Below are 21,648 nucleotides of genomic sequence, written 5' to 3'. Positions count from 1 at the left end.
ATCCCGCTCCTCCCAGGCTTGGGGAACATCCCGCTCCTCAGAGGCCTGGGGAACATCCCGCTCAGAGCAGAGCGCGGTGACTCATCCTGGCTCTGGCCGCGGCTCTGCCACTCCGCGCGCACATTCCTCAGCGCTGCATGTAATCCCGCCGTTTCCCGGAAAGGGGCTGGAGCGGGAATCGCGATCCCTGCCACGTCTCTCTGCCCAGACGCACGTCTCTTATGATCAGCGAGTCCCCGGGTAACGGCTACGGCACAGCGTGACAGTATCTGTGTTTACAACCCAGCGCGGCTCTGGGGTGGTTTCTAGATCATTCCGTTGTTTATGACACCGCCGCTTGTTTTATCTTTGAGAGCACAGCACTCCTCTTTTATTTATCCCATTCAGTTCCCATCAAAACTGTGTCAGTTCACCTTGATTTGTTCTGCAGTGCAGTCTGTGAAATGTTCCGGACTACTTCTGTCGTAGTGAACGCTATGAGGCTTTCTGAAACTTCTGAAGCTTGTTCTCACTGATTTGCTATTCCGGTCCAAAGATGCAGCCGATGTTTGCTGGAACAGCAAAAGGAATCGATTGGTTGAGAAAGTTCCCGGTTATAGTATTGCTGTTCTTTTCTGAATTGCTGAGAACCTTCATATTTTTCCATTCCTGTATCAGAGCCTACTTGATGGCTTAGCTGTGGTTTAAGATCTTAGCCCTTGACAGCTCTGGGTTTGAAGGATTAGTGATGGATAAATAATGTGTGTAAGGTACAGGCACTCCTGGTGTTTTTATAGGTACTAGCCTTTGGGTTGTGAGTTGTGTAGGAACTGCAAAACTTGGTTTTTTATATACATGGTGAAATAATTTATTATTATTATTATTATTATTATTCTTATTATTATTGTTGTTGTTGTTGTTGTTGTTATCTGTAATTACCCCCTGAAATGGCATACGTTTCAGTGTAACATAAGTGAGTTTGCTCTGCAGATTTTCAAGTAGTTATTTGAAGGGACCTAGTTTTAAATTGTTAGCCATAAACATATGAATTTTGAGTGACTGTGTGTCTGCATCACTGTGGCCAGACAACATGAGCTGGAATGTATCTAATGTATATATTCATTTCCTCCTCACTCTGGGGAAAAAGCATTCGAGCTGAAGCCATAGGTATTTTGAGTAGAAACAGGCAGAAAACTACACCGCAACTTTAGTGAATTTAAATGTGACTATTAATGCATCATGCAGTGAACAGCCCACACCCATATCTTTGCTTTGTATAGAATAGGTTTCTTGTTTTTGTTTGGCTCTGCGTAATTGTGTCATCAACATGTCTTGCTTAGTCTCAGAGTCATTTGGCCTGTGGAGGGGCTTCACATTTCTATGTAAAATCCTTGAATCTGCATCTGGGAAGCCAGAGAATTGGTCGTACATTTACATGTAGGTTATGTTGTTATATCTAAAGCGATAAAAAAGTATATTAAAATGTACACAAATATGATGTATTATTACCATTTATAATTTTCTGTGAATGTTTCTTTATAGCAACCATGGTAGCGGGACTGCTTGAACTTTGACCCCGGAGAGTAAGCTAAAGCCCCTGTCACCACCGCTGGCACACCCTGTCCACAAGTGCCTTCTGTGACGAGCGTCCAGACAGGAAGTGTGTCATAATTTGGTCAGGACGGGTCATTTTCCCTCTTAGTTTCAGAATTTCTGACAGACGAGAAAGGATTTGGGATAAATCTCAGTTTTAATAAGTAAAAGTTCTGTTTCCGCAAAGAGTTGTAGTGCTCCAAATATGCCTATATGATATGCAGCTGAGCTACATCTTACAGTGTGTTTACTGAAGGATTTATGGAAAATACGTCCCCAACCCGAAAGGTGTGGAAATGTACTGTATAGTTTCCATAGCAGCTGGGCTGTAGCATGGAGAATTAATATTTTATTACAGGACAAGTTTGTGGACCAGGACTTTTTACTTTTTAAAAAAAATTTATGTTATTTCTGGACTTCTAAACTATTCACTTTTTTGTATAGTTTATGTGAATTATGTTTGCCCTCAAATTGTTCTAGGTATTGTCGTTTTGGATACAAATAGCTGTAGAGACTCAAGAAATATTTATCAGACAGAGTATATATGAAGTTACTCTGTAAAGTTGAACTTTGTGTTGTGAATTTGCAATCTGTGACACAATCTAGACTCAAATCATGTAGCCAGGTAAAAAAGTAAAAAATAAAGAGAACTTCTGTGACTATATTGAATACAAGAGACAAACAAAACTAATATAAGCAGATCTAAAAATGACACCTGCCTTTACCTATACTATCCATGTGCATCACAGTGTATAAATGGCTTCAATATTTTGATGTACATCAATGTTATTTTACATCTTTAGGAGTAATAATTACTGTTTCCAAGCCCACCATGGAAGATTGTAATGACATTGATAACTCGTGTTGAAGATGCACAAATGTGAAGTGAATTCACAATGATCTCCTCTCTGTGCCTTGTGATCATGTGAAATGAGGTTATAGTGTTTAGTGGATCACTATATATGTGGCAACATATATGCAAATTGCCTTTAATGTTATAACTTGAATGTAAATGCCATATGATCACGCGCCAACATCCCTTAATTGAAAACTGCCCATGCATGCAAAATCAATGCAAAGTCATTCATGTGAAGTGAAAATCAAACATTTCCAACTGCTGTTTGCCCCCCTACGGCGAACGCAATGATGTGTGCTGCGTGAGCATCACTTAATGCAGACACACGCTCAGCCATCTCCCACAAGTTTCAGATTCATCCTTCAGGGCAGAAAAAATAATAATAATTTGGATTCAACAAAGTGGGTAAATAAAAAAATGAGCACGAAGGAATACTTTATATAACTGGGAGGAATGGTCAGGACATGCTCAAGTTTGACTTGACTGGACAATGTTTTCCTGTTATTTGTGTGGAGCAGGGAATTCACAGAATATATTATTCCGGTCCTGCAGATGGTTTGAAGCCGGGTCTGTAGAGGTGGGAAGTGGAGGTGTAGAGGTGTACAGTTGGAGTTCCAGGCGGCGCAGCATTTGCTGTTCACTTCACGCAGGAGCAGATACGGTTAGCCTGCTGAGGGGGAGGGCTGCTGGTTGGCTGGTCTCCTCACGCAGGAGCAGATACGGTTGGCCTGCTGAGGGGGAGGGCTGCTGGTTGGCTGGTCTCCTCACGCAGGAGCAGATACGGTTGGCCTGCTGAGGGGGAGGGCTGCTGGTTGGCTGGTCTCCTCACGCAGGAGCAGATACGGTTGGCCTGCTGAGGAAGAGGGCTGCTGGTTGGCTGGTCTCTTCATGCAGGAGCAGATACGGTTGGCCTGCTGAGGGGAGGGCTGCTGGTTGGCTGGTCTCTTCACGCAGGAGCAGATACGGTTGGCCTGCTGAGGAAGAGGGCTGCTGGTTGGCTGGTCTCCTCACGTAGGAGCAGATACGGTTGGCCTGCTGAGGGGAGGGCTGCTGGTTGGCTGGTCTCCTCACGTAGGAGCAGATACGGTTGGCCTGCTGAGGGGAGGGCTGCTGGTTGGCTGGCCTCTTCACGCAGGAGCAGATACGGTTGGCCTGCTGAGGCGGAGGGCTGCTGTGATTGGCTCATCCTCTCAGGGCACTGTTCTGGCGTATGGACGGGCTCCACGGTCTGGTATCCAGCTCTGACTGTGATGCCAGCAGACTGTAGTCAGCAGCCCCACACGGTGAGGCACAGTCGCCTCTTGCGTCGGCCCGTTGAGAGCGGAGCAACAGCTTGATCAGGCAGCCAATCAGCTGATACAGGGGTCATGACCCCTGACAAGCGATTGCAACCAGGAGTTCACTCATTGGATAAAGATTAGATTAGAGTTTATGGAGACTGCCGCTGTACAAACAGTAAAGAAAGGCTCTGTATTTGGTTTTTGCCATACCCAAACAATTATAAACTTAAAAAAAAAAATATTATTTAATATGTTTTCATGGAAAGTGAGCAATCCTTGTTGTGGTTGTCATGGAGTTAGGACAGCTGTTGATCGGCCTTGTAGTCATGACTTTCCGAAATGCCCAAAGAGGGACAGGGCAGGACAGGAAGTCTAGTCCTTTGTGTTTGATTTGTGTGAGGATGATGGGTAATTACTGGAAAGCTCTGTTTTCCTTTTGTGCGTGTGCAGAAGTGCACAGTGGGTAGATGTGAAGGCCTCCCGCACATGAATCCTGTCGGGCCAGTCTCAGGAGGATCTTTCTGGAAGGCCTCCAGTGCTTAATCCTCACCAGCTGTTCGAGCGATTCTGTGCAAAAAACAAAAAAACAAAACTGGCTCACAATGGTGACAGAGGAGAAAACAGACCATTAGAGGAACAGCAGCTCTGGTCCTGTGACCTGGTCGTATCCCCCATTTTGAAGGCAGAAAGTCCAAGCAGGACATCTTTTTGGTGCTATACTGTACTGTACTATGGCAACAGTGGTACTATACCTTTCTGTCACCACGTTCATAGAAATGCGTATTTGTATTGATATTGGCTGTCGTAAGGACATGCTAATTAGCCTTATATGATGGCAGGTGGTTTTCTGGCGTTAAATGGGTTTTTAATTATCAAGTATTCATTTTGCAAATTGCATTAGCACCAGTGAATTAGAAACATATGTGGCTAAATGTAGCAGGTTGCACTTCTTGTTAATTGGCTTGGCTCTTTCCTTCACCCTACAGATGTGTGTTTGAATTAAATAAACTGACCAAACCAATGGCAGGTCTGTATCGATGTTGCTCTGTCTTCCAGGCAATTTTTTGAGTCTTTATCAAAGTCAGAACCTCCAAGCTGAAAATCTGTGTGTTGAAAAGTAAAAGTGACTTGTTCACACAAATTGAAAATGGCTTTCCCAAGTAAGTCAGTGTGTTACTGCTACCCCCATGATAGGACAATTGCAAAACTACGCCAAACAAAAAAACCAACCAATCACACCGGGCTTTGCGGGTCGTTGAGTTGACGGTTCTCAGGTGTAGCTTTTAACCGGGAACTTAAGATGGCAACTGTCGCCTGGCTCCTTTTAACAACATGGGAAGTTGTTCAACATAGAAATAATTAACATTATTCTGTAAATTACATTACAGGTGAATATGTTAATATGAGTAGAAGTATTTATCAAACTTTATCTGGTGGACTGTAAGTCATCTAGATATGATAAGAATGCTAAATATATAACTTTGTTTGACCGTTCACTTTGAGCAGAGCGAGGGTTGCGGAAATCTTGTATAATCTTACGACAGAGGTCTGGAGAGAAGCCTGTGTTTCATTTCTAAAGAAAACAGAACTTGAAATCGGAATCCGCAAGTCCACTTAGCTAAAGTTTTTTTTTTTTTTTTTTTGGACCCGTTTCCCTACTGTAAATGTAGGAAAATGTAAACCAGTTATTTATTTCTTCTCCCTTTCAGTCTCTCTGAGGTCAGATTAATGATTTGTCGGGTGTATATTCACTGTTTGTTGCTCCTGTGAGCCGGTCCATTTGTCTGACGGGGGCACTGGTGTTTTTTCGGGGGAGCTCAGCGCTGAAAATGAATACGTCTTCGACTTGCTCTGCCTTTGAGGCCTAGGCCAGATTTGTACCTCTGCTCCCTGCTTTTAGCAAGGCCGTCTATCATTTAAAGGAAGTAAGCTCTGTTTCGTGTTTGGCCGAGGCTGGCTATGGTACAGAGGTGTCGTATGTAAAATGATACTTTGTCGTGACTATTCCTGTCTTTTGGAAAGGGAGGCTTGTAATTTGAAAAATACCGTGCAATCCAAAATAATAATTTAATATTTTACATAAAGAACAAATAAGAGGGTCTGGATGGGGATAAAGTTGAAGGGGCCAGGGTAGAGAGTTCGGTTTCTTTCTGTTTGAAAGTGCTTTCTGTGCTCTGTAGATAATTTTGTCAGGCACCTGATTTTTGTACCTAACCCCGGTGTTTAAGTTGGACCATTAGCCTGACTCCAGGCCACAGAACACTGTCCTTTCCCATGGAATGGGCAGCTGTGAGGTTCTGATTCTCATGGTTCCTGGGAAACGGAGTATCCCAGCAAGGTACTTTAGTTCCTGTGAGCCAGGCAGGGGATAGAGGCCCAGCAATAGGCTCCGGCACACACACACATTTCAGAGTCCAGTGTTCGGTCAAATCCACACCTTTTTTTAATAATTAGCACCTTTCGTACAGGTAAATGTAGATCAAAGAGCTTTTCACACAAATGCAAATGTGATTGACAGAGAAGCAACATACAAGGAAGAATTTTAAAAAGTAAAATAAACTATGGAGAGTCGTGCGCACCAAATTTTAAGATAAAATTAAAGATAAAAATGTTAAATGGTGCAGACCCATCAGTGCAGACCTAAGGCACTGGCTGGCAGGCAGATTGGATTGGCAGCACTGGCCTTAATGCAGTGGCAACTGGAACACAGAAATTCTGGAATACCAGATTGCCCTGAAGGAAGCTCTGTCTTTATTCAAGTATATTTATATTTTTTTAGTATTGCTTTCAGATGGTTTTGCAAACTGCCATGTTTAAGGACATAACTAAGACATTTAAATCCTCTGAATATTGCTGTTTAACATAAATGTGCAAAACATTTAAAAATGCATTAGGCTTTTCTTTGTTCAGGGTCTTTTTTGTTCTGCATCATTTGAAATCGTTCAGTGCGGTTGTGATTTTCTCGGATGATAGGAAACCTGGAACATCGAGATGCAACCAAATCAGTCTGTTCCCCATTACTACTTATAAAGGGACATTAGGTTCTTTGTGTAATGAAAATTGTTAATTTGGGCATTCCTTACTTTATTGGATGAGAGAGAAAGGAGAAGAAGAACAGAGATTGGAGATATGTTTAGCATGCAACACTAAATCTTTTTTCCGAAATATATTTTTGCAATTTATTTGTAATTCTTGTGCCAGTTCTTGTTCACAAGTCTGAATTATTGTGCCAGACATCTCTTGCTCTCTTTCCCCCTCTCTCTCTCTGTCTCTCACATACACACACACACTTTCCTTGTGTGTGTGCATCATGCATGTGTTTGTTTCAAGCTAGAAATATACCAAGCTGCATTTAATTTTATTAGCTTGCTGTTGCAACGCTCAACACTTGTAAATGATCATAATTGGTGATAAGTGACTCATGTTGTCCTGACTTCATGGTACAGACGTGTTTTTTCCTTTCGTGCAATGGATGAGGCGAAACCAGCCTGACTTCTTTAGTTTCACTAGATTGGTAAATGGTACTGATGGAACCTTGTGGCGTTCCTGTTAGCAGTAGTTTCAGAGACCCTGTGAAGTTTAGCAGGCTGCAGTCTGCCTGGGATTCCCCCGTATACTCCTGAGAATGCCAGGCACTGCCCATGATCACCTCTCTGCAAATGGCCGACTCCACATCTCAAGCACCGTTTGAATGTTCTCCCCATGTCCGTGTGGGGTTCCTCTGGTTTCCTCCCACAGTCCAAACCCATAGACCTTCAGGTCAGGGTCATTTGGGGGTGTTAACAGGGCATTGCTGTAAAAGAGCATGCCTGCTCAGTCGACCTACCCTGCATAAATACAGGTTAATAATCATAATTTAAAAAAATACTGATGATAAAAACCTGTATCCGTGGGGTCAAGGGTCACGCGGTGTCGGGAAGACGACCCCGTTCATCCCTCCTATGGCGTACCACTCCTCTGTTGCTCTACAAGGCCCACTGCGCTATTTCCCAAACACGCGGTTCCTCACGGTCATTCAGTTCCAGGCTGACCACAAAGCGAGTTCACTCTGGCCCCAGGTGTCTGTCAGGATGCCTCTGTTCCCTCGTTTTACTTGTACTGATTTCAGAGCTGCGTAATGTACAGACTTCTCTGTGTTTGAGAAAATGTGTTTTTCTCGAAGCGGCTCACGGATAAACTCTCATTAGCATCGCAGACAGCCGATGAGTGAGTGAATCGATGACTCGTCCGCAACGGAAGGTTCCCGTGGTGTAAGCTTTTGCTGCCATGGCAACATTAAGCAGACTTTGGAAAACAGTTGTGGGAAAGTTCAGAGACTGTAAGTGCAAGAGCTCTCCACATGCAGTATAACGTTTCAGCGGTTGAATTCCTGTCTCCAGTTTTTGATCTCGGTGTGCCGGTGAGTGTGGCACTCCTGAATGAAGCACCTCATAAATTCAATAGCGTGACTCAGTACTCGGAGTAAACAGAGAGCTTTTACCATCTGTTTATTCATCTGTAATTAATTAGATTAATCACTGGATTGTACATTTTCCATATTTTTATAAACTGTGTTAAAAGGTGTATACTTAATTTCTGGTACTTATTATTTTGCGTTTGTACTTGTGAATTCAGCAGATGATCTTATGCAGCGTGACTTACACTGTTACTCTGAATTTATTTCTGTAGAAAGTGTTCAGCGCTAATATTTCGGTGACTGATTTGCCTCCCCAAGCCAACTTTACGGAGTCCACATTCAGCATCTGACTGTTTGCAGGATGCCTTTCCTAATTTTCCAAAGCGTGAAGGTACCTGGGGGGGGTTCCATCATGGCTGATGTGATAGTGTTGTTGTGCAGACAGCTGTTTTCAGCGCATTGGGATTGGATCGTGAGCTAACAGGAAGTACGGTATAAAAATTCACTGAAGCTCTGCCACGGCCAAAAGCACTCGTACAAAGATTGTAAAATGTTCAATTTGTTATGTTTCTTGTTTTGCACTCCAAAAAAGCTCATTTTTAACAGCTTAAAACAATAAAATATTTTCTACTTGAGAGAGATAGAGATAAAATTTTTTGGGGCCTGTTTCACAGGCACAGATTAAGCTTAGTCCTGGACCAAACAGAGTTTTGTTTGGAGAATCGCCATTCATAATTGAATTTAGTTTAGTATTTTCGAGATTCTTATTTTTTGGCGTTTGCAGTGTGTTTTTAAAGATGTATCAAACTTCCCTGCAGTCATGCAGACTATGCGCGTTTTGTCTGAAAGTCATCATCACCATAAAGACATAAGCCCCTAAATCACCTGATTATTCAGCCAGGTGATTGGACAGTGTTTCTGAAGTGATTTAAGCTGCTGAATGTAGATCATCGCAGTCTGAAAGAACAGACACAGACAGGAAGCAGTGCAATGCCTTATGAGACGTTATATGCGGGTTGGATTCAGTACAGGAATCCACTTTGTTTGGAACTGTGATATCTACAGGTAATCCTGTTGTTTTTAATGAAAGCTGACTGAATTCTAATAGTGCTAATGCCACGGAACACCATAACCATATCGTGCTACGCTTTGTCCTGGGTTGTTTATGGATAAGTGAAAATTACAAGTCTCATTCATTTTTTTAACCAGCATCTTTATAAAATGCGGGTTTATTTTTCCATTTCCATAAAATAAAACTATACGGGAATACATCATATTTCAATTAAAATTGATGAACTTAAGCCTTGTTGCTATTTGGCTGAAACAGACTTTCCTGTGAGCCAGCTGCAGACGTTTTGCGAGGGGGGGGCTGGGGGGCTGGGGGGGTGGGGGTGGTGTAATTACAAGCGTATGTTTTCAGCACAGTCACTGCTGCAGAGGCATTCGCCTGGACGCACAGATGTGCTTATGTGGGCTCCCGCATAGGGCTGTAAAGAGCTCGAGTCTCTGAGTCACGCAGCGAATGTTTGATCGTTCCTTTGTACACACGATAAACGGCACACATTTTGGTATAGAAAAATAATAATCATACAAAATGCTCGCTGTGAAGTATGCAGTGTTTATTGACGTTCAAAGTGACCTTTCTGTGTATCAGATGTAAATTTCAGAGTTCTTTCATAATTGGGCAGATGACTGATAAGCAAACTGAAGTTGCCAAAATGATTCATACAGCACAGTGCTGATAGACACAGCACAGCCACATACAGTACTGGTGGTGCTGTTACAGTGCCTAGTTAGGTAGTTATATTGGCATTATAAAACAATTTGTTGTTTCTCTATTTATTTACCATTTTGTTAAGTCATGAACCGTTTACTGAAACGTTGTCTTGGAGAAACAAGATTATTCTATGAAGTTGACAAAATACAGTGCTGTTAGAGAGCACAGCCACACACAAGTACTGTACCGTTACAGAGCACAGTTATATACAAGAGTGTTCTAATTAGCCATCTTTATAGCACAGCACTGTTACAGAGCACAGTAATATACAACATGCTGTATTGTTACAGACTATAGTCATATAATTGTACAGTAGTTAGAGCATACAGTAATAAAAATTAAAATGCATTATTGTAAGAGAGCCCAGTCATATGGGTGCAGTAATATTATAGATATAGAATAAGATGCTACCGTAGGAGATGGGGAGAAGACAGTGACAGGCGGTTTTATTTCAGAATTATTATTAACACGCCAATTTCTGCCTTTAAGCTCAGGAAAAATGACACGCCAAGAACAATTTGTAAATTGCATGTCCACAGATTGCTGGGTAATCTGAAGGCCCTATTATGTTCACATCCAGGGTAAGACGGCACAGGAAAGGGTTTTCCATAAAATGTGTGATGTCTGTTTCCGGCACGTTGGGTTTACTGAGCGGTTCTCTTTCTCCACAGCTGGCACGGAGGGGCAGATCAACGGAGGAGAAGATTTCTTTCAGAAGGTAAGCGCCTCACGTTCTCCCCTACGGGACAGTCCAGCATCCCCATCGCAAAAAAAAAAATTAAAAATTAAATTAAAAAACTACCTTCATGGAAGTTTTTTTTTTTTCTGCATGTAAGTGAACATACGGAAGCTGTGAGAACATCGGCTGTTAAATTCATCCCCGCTCCACCTGCCAGAGTTTGATGGGAAACAGAGGTTTGGAGAAGCTTTGCGAAAATACGCTTCAAAACTGTCAGGGGTGTATTTATATAGGGCTGTACAAATGATCGGTGTGGAATCGGTAAGAGATGCAACAGTGAAACGGAAAGAATAATGACCTGCTTATACTGCTGAAGCTACCCTAGCTGGGCGTCATTTTCTCTTTTCCTGGTCTGGGCCAGTGAACTCCGTGCATGGGCCCGACTGGCTCAGTTTGGGTTTGTAATGGGTGAGGAACTGGGCTTGTAACCTCAAGTTCACAGGTTCCATTCCCGAGTAGGACACTGCTGTTGTACCCTTGAGCGAAGATACTTAACCTGCATTGCTTCAGTAGTGTATCTGGCTGTATGAATGGATACTGTTTAAAACATGCTCTGGATGAGAGTGTCTGCTAAATGCCTGTAATGTAATGCAGTTTGGTGTTGTCCCAGTGCAGTGATTGAAGCCCTGGAAGGCTTTGCTTCCTGGAGTAAGCCTTGGAAATCAAACCTCACCCTGTTTCCTTCACTATCCCAGGCTTTGAAATGGTGAAATGGGACTTTCTGGCTGAGAAATATTAACCTTTCAAAGTGTAGATTTTTTTTTTCCCCCCAAAATTTGAAGTCAGTGTTCCAGAACTCCATTGCTTTCAGGGGGATGGGGGGATATCTAAAGTGACAGACAGGTCACCAGTTGTGTTGTGGTGTGGGGTGGGGGGAGGGGGTATGGGGGGGGGGGGCGGGGGGGTTGTATCTAAAGTGACAGACAGGTCACCAGTAGTGTGGGGGTGCGACTGGCTGTCTGTGCCTTGTCCTCACATAACCCAGCCTTCAAAGGACAGCCAGAGAAGCACTTTGAAAGGAAAACACAGACAGGGTTGACTTCTCCTCAGAAGCTGATCCCGAGGGTCTCGATGGAACACGGTTGTGTAAAATCAGTTTGGTGATCTCGTTTCATTGATATGTTAGTGTTAGAGAGGTTGGAGATTAGGTCACATGGTGCTCTTCATCGTCATTCTTTTTCACAACAAGGTGATGATGATGGCAGCTGTGTAGTCCTTATTTTAGAGTACAGACCCCTCTTATAACTTACACTTTTACTGTTACTGCTACTGTTTATTCTTACTTTGAATAAGTGGCTTTTTTTAAGCACATCTTCCACTTCACTACAACTCACCTTTTCAGTTATTTTCTGTTGTAAATGTTCTGTAAATCATTTTAAAAAATCTAAAATGTTTAATAAAAAGAAAATGCAGAATGCCAGTTCTACAAGCTAAGGGCGAAATCCGGAAGCCACTTATTGGGCGATCAGTACAGAGACCGGTCCTGAATCTTGCCAATGCAGTCTGGCCGTCGTCAGGGCAGGAAAACGATGTTTGTGAGTGTCACGTATATACACAGGAAAAAGTTTTGACGAGTGTTGAAACCATGAAATCAGTGGTAGGTTATTATGCTTCAAAGAGATTATTTCACAAATGTTGAATGATCATTTAGACAAGCTGGGAGAATCACTGGCAGCTATTAGGCGTGAGACGCCCCAAACTCGTTTTTACTGCAACTTTTATCAAGGTTGATGAAAGCTGTTTTGCGCTGTTTATTCTCTTTTCTGTTCTTCTGTTGTTTTTAAGCGTAATGTTTGTATGCCAAAGAGGAATGCAGCAACTGGTTATACAGCTGGGTTCCTCCCTGTGGCTTTGAACGTCCACTTGTGTGACACTAGGCAGTTACATGTACTCAGAAAATACGTTTTGCATTAGGGATCATAATGAAAATGGTGGGAAAGCCGCAAGCAGAGAAACCTTTTTGCATTTACAGCATGTGACAGAGTATAGGAGCTGACTCACTGGGTAGTGGTAGCTCAGGAAAGTGGGTCGGGAACCGCACTTGTGACTGCTGTAAGGGCTTGCGGGTTTGATTCCCAGGTGGGGCAGTGCAGTTGTACGCTTGAGCAAAGTACTTAACCCTTTAAGATGTAACACATCACAAATGTGTGATTAGAATATTCTTAACTGAACATTCGAATGATGATGTAACTATGGATACTATTGATTAAATGCAATGGAGTTCTAGAACACTGACTTTTGAAAAGATTTATTTTTTTAAACTACTAAGTGGGGTAGTAGCAACAGTGAATATCCAGCTCTGTAAAGGATTATACACTAAATGCAGATCTGACTGGGTATGTGCTAAATGCTGAAATGTAATATAATGACTGTGTGGTCAACACACAAGGTCCCTGCAGGACCACAAAATGCCTGACCACCCCCCCTCCCCCAAACACAGGCAGATGAAACACATTATACACGCTCTTTTGAAAGTAATGACAGCTTGGAAAGTTGTTCCAGTTAGGAAAACTTGCAATATGTGGAATCATGGATTGCAATAGAACTATTCAAGATTATATAGTCTGTTACTTGTTAGCAAATAATCCAATCACATTTTAATCAAAAAAACATTGATATGTGATATTTTATTTTATTTTTTTAAGTGGTCATGAAAACTATTTTGTCTTGGATTGGTTGAAAAGTAGGCCATTATTAATGTCATTATGGGTAAAAGCTCAAAGGTAATTGGCTCCTGTGGACACGTTTTCTCATAGCAAACAATTATGATTGGTTAAATCCAGAGAGTTTATTTTTGTCATCATTATAATAACAGGTCTGTACCAGTGATCTCAGTACCCACCCTCACACCGTTACTCGGAAAGCCAGAACTTTCTCTGCCTGCAGACTGCCGCTCGTCTACTTAAATGGCTGCTGTGGACTCGCTGTGCTGTGAACCCATGGCCCTTCCATTACTCACGGGACTGTCAGACACACAGACGGATATTCCCTGGACTGCCTCCCCCCCCCACAGACACACCCACCAGCTCCATACCACCACACACAGGCTGAGCCATTCCAGCACAAGATAACCACTGCATCGTCTCTGAATCTACGCGTTGTATGGCTGTATTCGACAGCGACATAGCTCAGGAGGTAAGACCGATTGTCTGGCAGTCAGAGGGTTGCCGGTTCAAACCCCGCCCTGGGAGTGTCGAAGTGTCCTTGAGCAAGACACCTAACCCTATGCTCTGCGATGAGAGGCATCAATTGTAAAGCGCTTTGGATAAAAGCGCTGTATAAATGCAGTCCATTTACCATATTCAGTTTACCTATCAGTGGTTTTACTGCACTGAAATGGCCTCGGTCCCGCTAACAGCATTAGCGCAGCCTTTGGGACACTCGAAGAGAAGGTGAGATCCACAGCCCGCAATGAGCCTTCATAACAGACTCTTCTGCCTCACCAGATAGTGAGGGCTGACTGCATTTTCTGAAGCTGAATCAGATGCTTTATCTTCAATGGTAGGGAGACTGGGTGGGTGAAGTTTCAGCGTTTAAGAATACAGAGCTGGGTATTAGCAGTGCGAAGCAGCCACAGGAAACTCCTGCGATTATGGGAAACTATGATGATATACCTACAGTTTAATGGTGATTTATATACAGCTCCAGGATGATATACATCTCAGTGATCCTGATGGTGCTCATATTGTAAAAGTCCTTGTGCATTCGCAGCAGGGATGGTCATTGCCAAACACTGCATGGCACCCCAGGCCCACGCTCTTTCTGTGTCCCCCTGTCTTCCCATGCCCTCCTGTAAGGTCGCCGAGCTTAATGGTTCCCCCCCCTCCCCCTTTATGGCCGAGCTCTATGATTTACACCCCAAACCCCAAACCCCTCCCCCGTTCACCTTTCCTGCCCGGTTCTAGCTGTTAATGCGCTGCGGTCTGCTGAAGAATGTCGTGGTCCTCCCTTCCCAGAGGTCTTTCAGTCGCCTCCTGGTCTCCTCCTCCTCCTCCTCCTCCGTGGCTGCAGAGCGTTTCTCTGGGAAAAAGAAGCAGGAGGCCGGTAATCCAGACCAGGCGTGGTGTAGTAGCAGCGTCCGGCCACACCGCCCAGCGCTTCGGCCTTGTCCAGAACAAAGATCGGTCCCCGAGCACGTCTGTTAAAAATCTCCCCGGCAGAAATCTCCATTTGCTCTCCTTTGGGTTAATCGCTGATGACGCGAGCGCTACGGCGCACACACCGGCTCGCGCTCAGGGATTTATGAAATCTCCGCGGAAACGGCGAGGTCTACGGTTACAGGCCAGGCCTGGTCCGAGGACTGGATTTCAGCTGGGTCTTATTTTCACATCCAGAGGCTGACAGCAGTCAGTAGCACCTCACTGCTTTCCTCCCAGGTTTGATGCTGAGACACTAACGGCTCTAATCTCTATCGAATTTCTCTGTGTTTTTGACTCCAGGAAACTGAAACTAGGTCAAACATAAAATTACAGTATAAGATGGCACACTTGCAGTGCACGCATTTGTCCCAGTTGTGTGCGGTTAGCATGTTGTGTGGTCCGTAGCCCAGCTGTGGTGGTGTTATGGGTTTCATTACTTTCCCAGAAGTGATTCTGGGCCTGGAGAGAGCAGAGCTAAGCCAAGGCTTCGGCTTAAAAATGTGATTTATACTGGGTCAGCCATGAGGCTCTGAGGTCAGGCAGACAAAGTAACTCAAATATACACACATACACACACATACACACTCTCACACACACGCACACATACACACACACACACACTCTCACACATACATACACACACATACACACTCACACACACTCTCACACACACACACGCACACACACACTCTCACACACACAGGCACACACACACTCACACATACACACTCTCACACACACACACACAAACACACACTCACACACACGCACACACACTCACACACGCACACACACATACACGCACACACACACACTCTCACATACACACACACACACACCACCTACACATACAACACACACAACACTCTACACACACACGCACACACACACTCTCACACAACACACACACACGCACACACACACTCTCACACACACGCACACACACACTCTCACACACACGCACACACACTCACACACACTCTCACACATACATACACACACATACACACTCACGCACACACAAACACACACTCTCACACACACACACACACATACACGCACACACACACACACATACACACACACATACACACACACACGCACTCTCACACACACATACACACACATACACACACATACACACTCACACACACATACACACACATATACACACACACACACACACGCACACACACATACACGCACACACACACTCTCACATACACACACACACACACACTCTCACATACACACACACACACACTCTCACACACACATGCACAAACACAAGCGTGCACACACACACACGTGTACAAACACGAGCGTGCGCACACACACATGCATCTGCACTCACAGGCACACACATACACTTGCGCGCACACATACACATGCACAAACCGAGCGTGCACACACACACACACACACTCAAACACACACATGCATCTACACTCACAGGCACACACATACACGCACACACACACATGCGCACACACACACACGCACGCACACACACACACACACACACACTCACACTGCAGGACTGATTGTCTGCCTGCTCTAGCCTTGCGGCTAATTGGCGTGTGTTGTGTGTTCAGAGAGAGGTTGAGTAATCCGCTTCATCCCGCGAGGGCCGCGTGGAAACGCACTCCTGTTCCGCCGTGTCCCTCCCTTGCTCACCGTCTGAGCGACTTCCTGTCCGCGCCGTGATGAAGCGTTCTGTGTCTCGGGGTTATTATTTTATGCTCTGCGGATTCACCCGTCACAATCCTGGGGTTTTCCGCTGCTGTCGAATCGGGCTGTGTGACGCTGGCGTTATTTTACTCCAACTCCAACCTTGTTTTAAACGTTCGCTTACGGTTTCTGTGCATCTTTGACCGTGCGCTGTTCTCCAGTGTTCTTGCTCCCCCAGATTTGAACAGAATCGTTTTCAGAATGTTTCACTGGTTCCCCACTGTCTCCCCGTTGGATTGTTTAATAAACAGACTCAAAGTGAATTATGACTATGACGACTGATGTCATCTGAGGTGAAGCCACAAAACTCTGCTTCATTTTGAAGCATGATTCCACCTTTCTGTGTAACACTGAAGATTTCATTTCGAAACGTAAACAGTGTTGAGTAATGGCTGCACAATACTTATGGGTGGTTTTATTTCTGCTGTAGCTACAAGCTAGCTACGAGAGCTTCTGGTAATATTGCTAGTCTGTTGCCTTAACTATGAGAAGAGGCATTTTAATCGGGTTTCCTGGGTTCATTGATAAGTTATTTATTTGACGTTCTTTGGTGAAGGGATTACAGCAGAGCTGTCGATCTCAGACAGTAGGGTTATTATTGTAAATAAGACCAGGCATTTAGGACATTGATGACCATGGAGGTAATGGGCCATATTCAATCAAAATGTGTCCTAATCTTTGACTCATATACTCATGCAAGCGTTACTTTCTCTGTAGAAACAGTTTGGCAGGGTCATTTCGATGATTTCTGAACTTGCCAAATTTTGTTTACAAAAAAAGTGTAAACATCTGCATTTGAATGTGAATCAAAGGACAAATCTCACTGATTTAATCTGGGACAATGTCAAGGCTCCTATTCCTGTTCCAGCAGAGCTCTTATTCCTGTTCCAGCAGGGCTCTTATTCCTGTTCCAGTAGGGCTCTTACTCCTGTTCCAGCAGAGCTCTTATTCCTGTTCCAGCAGAGCTATTATTCCTGTTCCAGCAGACTACTGGCATTCAGTGGTCTGTTGGTTTCTTGACCAAGGGACCCAGCAAAGCTCCGAACTTTAACTTCGTAAAGACCTGTCCCCTTGAGTAGGGCAGACAACAGGCTGTCACCATACCTTTGTATTCGTGTTAATTTCTCAAGTATTTAATTTCAAGTATGATATTCTTGAAGGTTTCCAAAGAGAAACTGTGGTAAGATGTGAGTAACAAGTTTAGTGTGTTTGACAATCTAATCATTAAGTGAAAAATGGACGTACATTAAATTCACGGGTCAACTCATTTTGGGTAAGTGCTGCACCCATTTGAAAAGCATTTGCAGATTTACCGTAAAATAAACTGATATCCCTCTAGAGGTGTGTGGTCTGTCTTTTAGAAGCCATTCACATGGTCAAGCTTGCCAAAAATAGCAGCAACTTTAGAATAGCACCAAGTTTGTGTAGCTGGACCTGGGAAAAATGGGCAGCGAGCCAAAATGGAGTAATTCAGTCCAGTTATTTCACATGTCCAGTTTGGCAACAGGAAAGCTTTTCAAAGTTTAGGTGCTGAAATCTGAGGCAAACGTAATAAAAATATTTTTTAATATTGGCACATGTCTTGATATTTATTTTTTATTTTGTGTTACGCAGAGGTCAGTAATGTCTTCCTTGTGTGCTATTGTTAAGTAAGCCGTAAAGCTAAAAGTCGGAATGTGTGCATGTGGTATCTAACTGATTGTGTTGAGCCATAGAAACGGAATGAACATTTATATAGGGCAGTCAAGGGATCAGCCCCAGCATACCTCCACAAGATATTGAAACCCTACATGCCAGCCAGATCCCTCCGTTCTGCTACCTCAGGACGCCTAGCACCTCCCCCTCTTCGCACCTGCACTTCCAGAACACGTCTCCTGTCTGCTCTGGCCCCACGATGGTGGAATGACCTCCCTGTGGAGGTCAGAACAGCTGAGACTGTGACCCATTTCAAACGACGACTGAAGACCCACCTCTTCAGGCTGCACCTCTCCCCATCCCTCCCTTCCCCCCTGTAAATGACTAAACTTAGGGTTGTAACTAGGCAGCTGTTTCATAGGTGACTTAGGCGCATCAACTGTCTTAACGACTACTTGTATTTTTATTTTTCCATAGATTGCGTTGTTGCCGTTCTCGTTGTTAGTGTTAATCAGTTTAACCATCAGGGTCCAAGTTGAACTATGCGGTTGTTCCCTGTACTTGGACCGGTACTTCTCTCTAGGGGTTTCGTCATACTTGTTCCTGGTTATGGTTATACACTTTGTTGTACGTCGCTCTGGATAAGAGCGTCTGCCAAATGCCTGTAATGTAATGTAATAATGTAATATATATTGCATCTGAACAGTGTGTGATGAAGGAAGTGGAATCCACCGAGGACAAGCTAGAAACAGAGCACAGATCAAAGGAAGTTGTACTACATTTACACTTTGACTTGAAGCATATTTAGAAAGCTTAGTTCAGAGTTGCTCTCTACAGTATAACGTGGACATAGAAGCTCAAGGAAAAGTAAAGAGAAGGCCAATCAGTCCAAGACTTGGCTGAGATATAAATTATTTATTCTCTTTCTAATCTCAAAGTAATATTCGCAGGTAATTCTGGTTCTGGAATCATTTTAACAGCTTCAGCCAGCTGCCCGTCACCATGGTCCTACGTACTCTGTGATTGCTGGAGCTCAACTCTGTCATTCTGTTTTCTACCAAAAATATAAATGCAGTCCATTTAGGTGACATCACATTTGTCTTATTCCTATTTTATTATCATTGTCTCTGTTGGGTATGTAGATACCCACGGGATTAAAAATCATGTACATAAATTTACTGACTCGGTTGATATAGATAATGATACCACTTCAGATGTATTTTATGTTTTGGCTGGTCTTACAGAGTGCAGTGGGATTTGAGAGCTCGGTGTTGTCTTAATAAGGCCATGCCTCTAACTCTTCTTCTTCTTCTGTAGTCAGTCGAGATAGAAGCACCCAAGCACATCTCCTCTGGAGGTGACAACATGTTCTGGTCAAAGGAGGACACTTGTGAAAATAAGCAGGACATGGGCCTGATAAACCGGGTTATATCAGGGCCTAATAAGCCTGGTTATAACGTTTATTATGAAATACCATCATTAATGCATTCCCATACATGTTTTCAACATTTGGTTTTTGGCACACTGGGACTGTATGTGAACATAAGTGCAGATATATAATATGCCATATATATATAATGTCACGGTTTTGGCGTGAACTTGAATGTTGATGTACACAATCATGTGGACAATATTGCCGTTGCCAGCTGAAGGTTATGTAAAGTGGGTTGAAGAGAAAACTGGTGAAAGGTATGATTAGGTTTCTAACAGAAAACATGTCCTTTTTTGGGTTACTACTTTTTTGGGAAGTATAAACTTCAGGTTCACCTCCAGATTTATGAACAATTGTTGTTGGCAGAGTCTGTTCTGGCCATTACCGAAAGGTAATATCCCACACTAGGAACCACAGACAGAACCTTTATCAAAAGAAGAAAATGTAATTCAGCGTATTTTAACTGTTGTCAACAGAGAATTTTGCTTCCAGCCCTGTGCTTTTTAAAAAAAATTATTTTAGTTTACCCTTAGAAGCTGCCAGCAAAATTCAACCCAAAATGACTTCACTCAAAAAAAAGAAAAATTAACCTTATTATAAAAATCTTTATGTTTTGGAAGGAAAAATAATTGAGTTATAAGTTGAAGGTTATGGAGTGTTTGTGTGGGCGGTGCATACATAGTGTGTGGTTAACAAAGGAAAATAAGCCTTTCTGCAAAATATTTTTTCTGCATTAAGCATGTATGATTGAGACACTCTGTTGGGTTATACATAGAATATGACATGGCTGCTTATCTTCATGAAACTGTTGCTCTTAATTAACTGAAATTACCTGTGAACTTTACTATGCTAACGTTTTTTGTATGGGCTCAGTCAAATGGTTTTCATAATCCTAAAAGCATATTAACGATTTTCAAATGTACACATTAGTTTTTTTTTTGTTTGTTTGTTTTTATCACTAGTGCACTTCATATGGACATCCCTCCTTGCATTAGTAATGTAATGTAAGACTACATTTGTTCAACGACTGACCATCCCCATTTTTTCCCAAATATATAACGCCCATTGCATAAAGTGTAATGTAACTCCCGTTGTGTAACGTGTACTGTTCCTAACTGGGGAACTGTCCGTCACTGTGTCCCATAAGGTCAGGAGGGCAAGTTCCAAACGTGCACCAAACTGCCCCTTATTGTCCTGCTACCGCTGAGCTGTGGCCATGCGCGTGGATTCCGGCCATCTTGTGTAGCTGGTGCAGGCAGACCGCAAGCACCTGATTGGCCAGGCGGTGTCACTGTTGTGCTGTGAATCAGAAAAATGGCCTGCTGGCTCAATCATGCTTTTTGGCTGGACCGCTACAGCGGGGCCAGCCCTACAAACGCGAATGTCTGTGACTGACTGAGTTAGTGACTGAGTGATGAAGTCACACCATTGGTCGGCCGGATGACATGTGTTAGGTCCAGCCATATACTAGGTTTTGACCTGGTCTTGTTCTAGGTGATTTTATGCATAGCCAAATAGCATTATACATAGCAAAACAGTACTCCCGGTGTCAGTTTACACTGGATCAAAATAAATATTCAAATCCAGACTGTGACGTGTGCTCTACTAGACCAAAAAAATTCTGCTTTCCCTGACGCTTTGTCCAACAGCACATGTGTCATAGTTTTTTTAGCATATGTTTCTTATTGGCGAACTGACACCCACAATTCATCCATGCAATGCATTTTTTTGTGAATAGCAGTTCAAAGGAGGACACCATTCTTGGAGTTTTACAGGGTAATGTTCAGCATAAATTTCTGTGGGAAAGTTGTCTTTTGCTGTTGTGTTAACCTGTAGTCACACCTGTGTGTCTAACCAGGATTTTATAGGCACACACTGTACTTTTACTGCTAACTCCTGCTAGAGGATATTATTAGGATACTGAAAAATTATTTTCAGATAAACTTGAAATAAAAATGTCTACTTTCACCATGTCTGCGTGGATATAATTTTATTACTGAAAATATTCCATTTACACTCTTCTAGGCACAACATAAGTCGCCTGACCCCCCTTAAGAAAATACTGGAACACAGACGCATAGCTAAAAGCTA

General features: G+C 43.2%; 1 protein-coding gene across 1 annotated transcript in view; it reads left to right on the top strand.

Annotated features, from left to right (window-relative positions):
• The window catches only part of LOC135244784 (protein bicaudal C homolog 1-like), a 64,371-nt gene that overhangs the window by 5,308 nt on the left and 37,415 nt on the right, over nucleotides 1-21,648 (top strand). The window contains exon 2 of the mRNA XM_064317345.1: nucleotides 10,553-10,599. Within this exon, the coding sequence (XP_064173415.1) occupies nucleotides 10,553-10,599 (47 nt within the window). The remainder of the gene's footprint in view (nucleotides 1-10,552; nucleotides 10,600-21,648) is intronic.

The sequence above is a fragment of the Anguilla rostrata genome, chromosome 18 (assembly GCF_018555375.3).
Source record: "Anguilla rostrata isolate EN2019 chromosome 18, ASM1855537v3, whole genome shotgun sequence".
Taxonomy (NCBI): Eukaryota; Metazoa; Chordata; class Actinopteri; order Anguilliformes; family Anguillidae; genus Anguilla; species Anguilla rostrata.
Note: the sequence above shows the minus strand (reverse complement) of the source record. Positions and strands in the feature narration are given on the sequence as shown.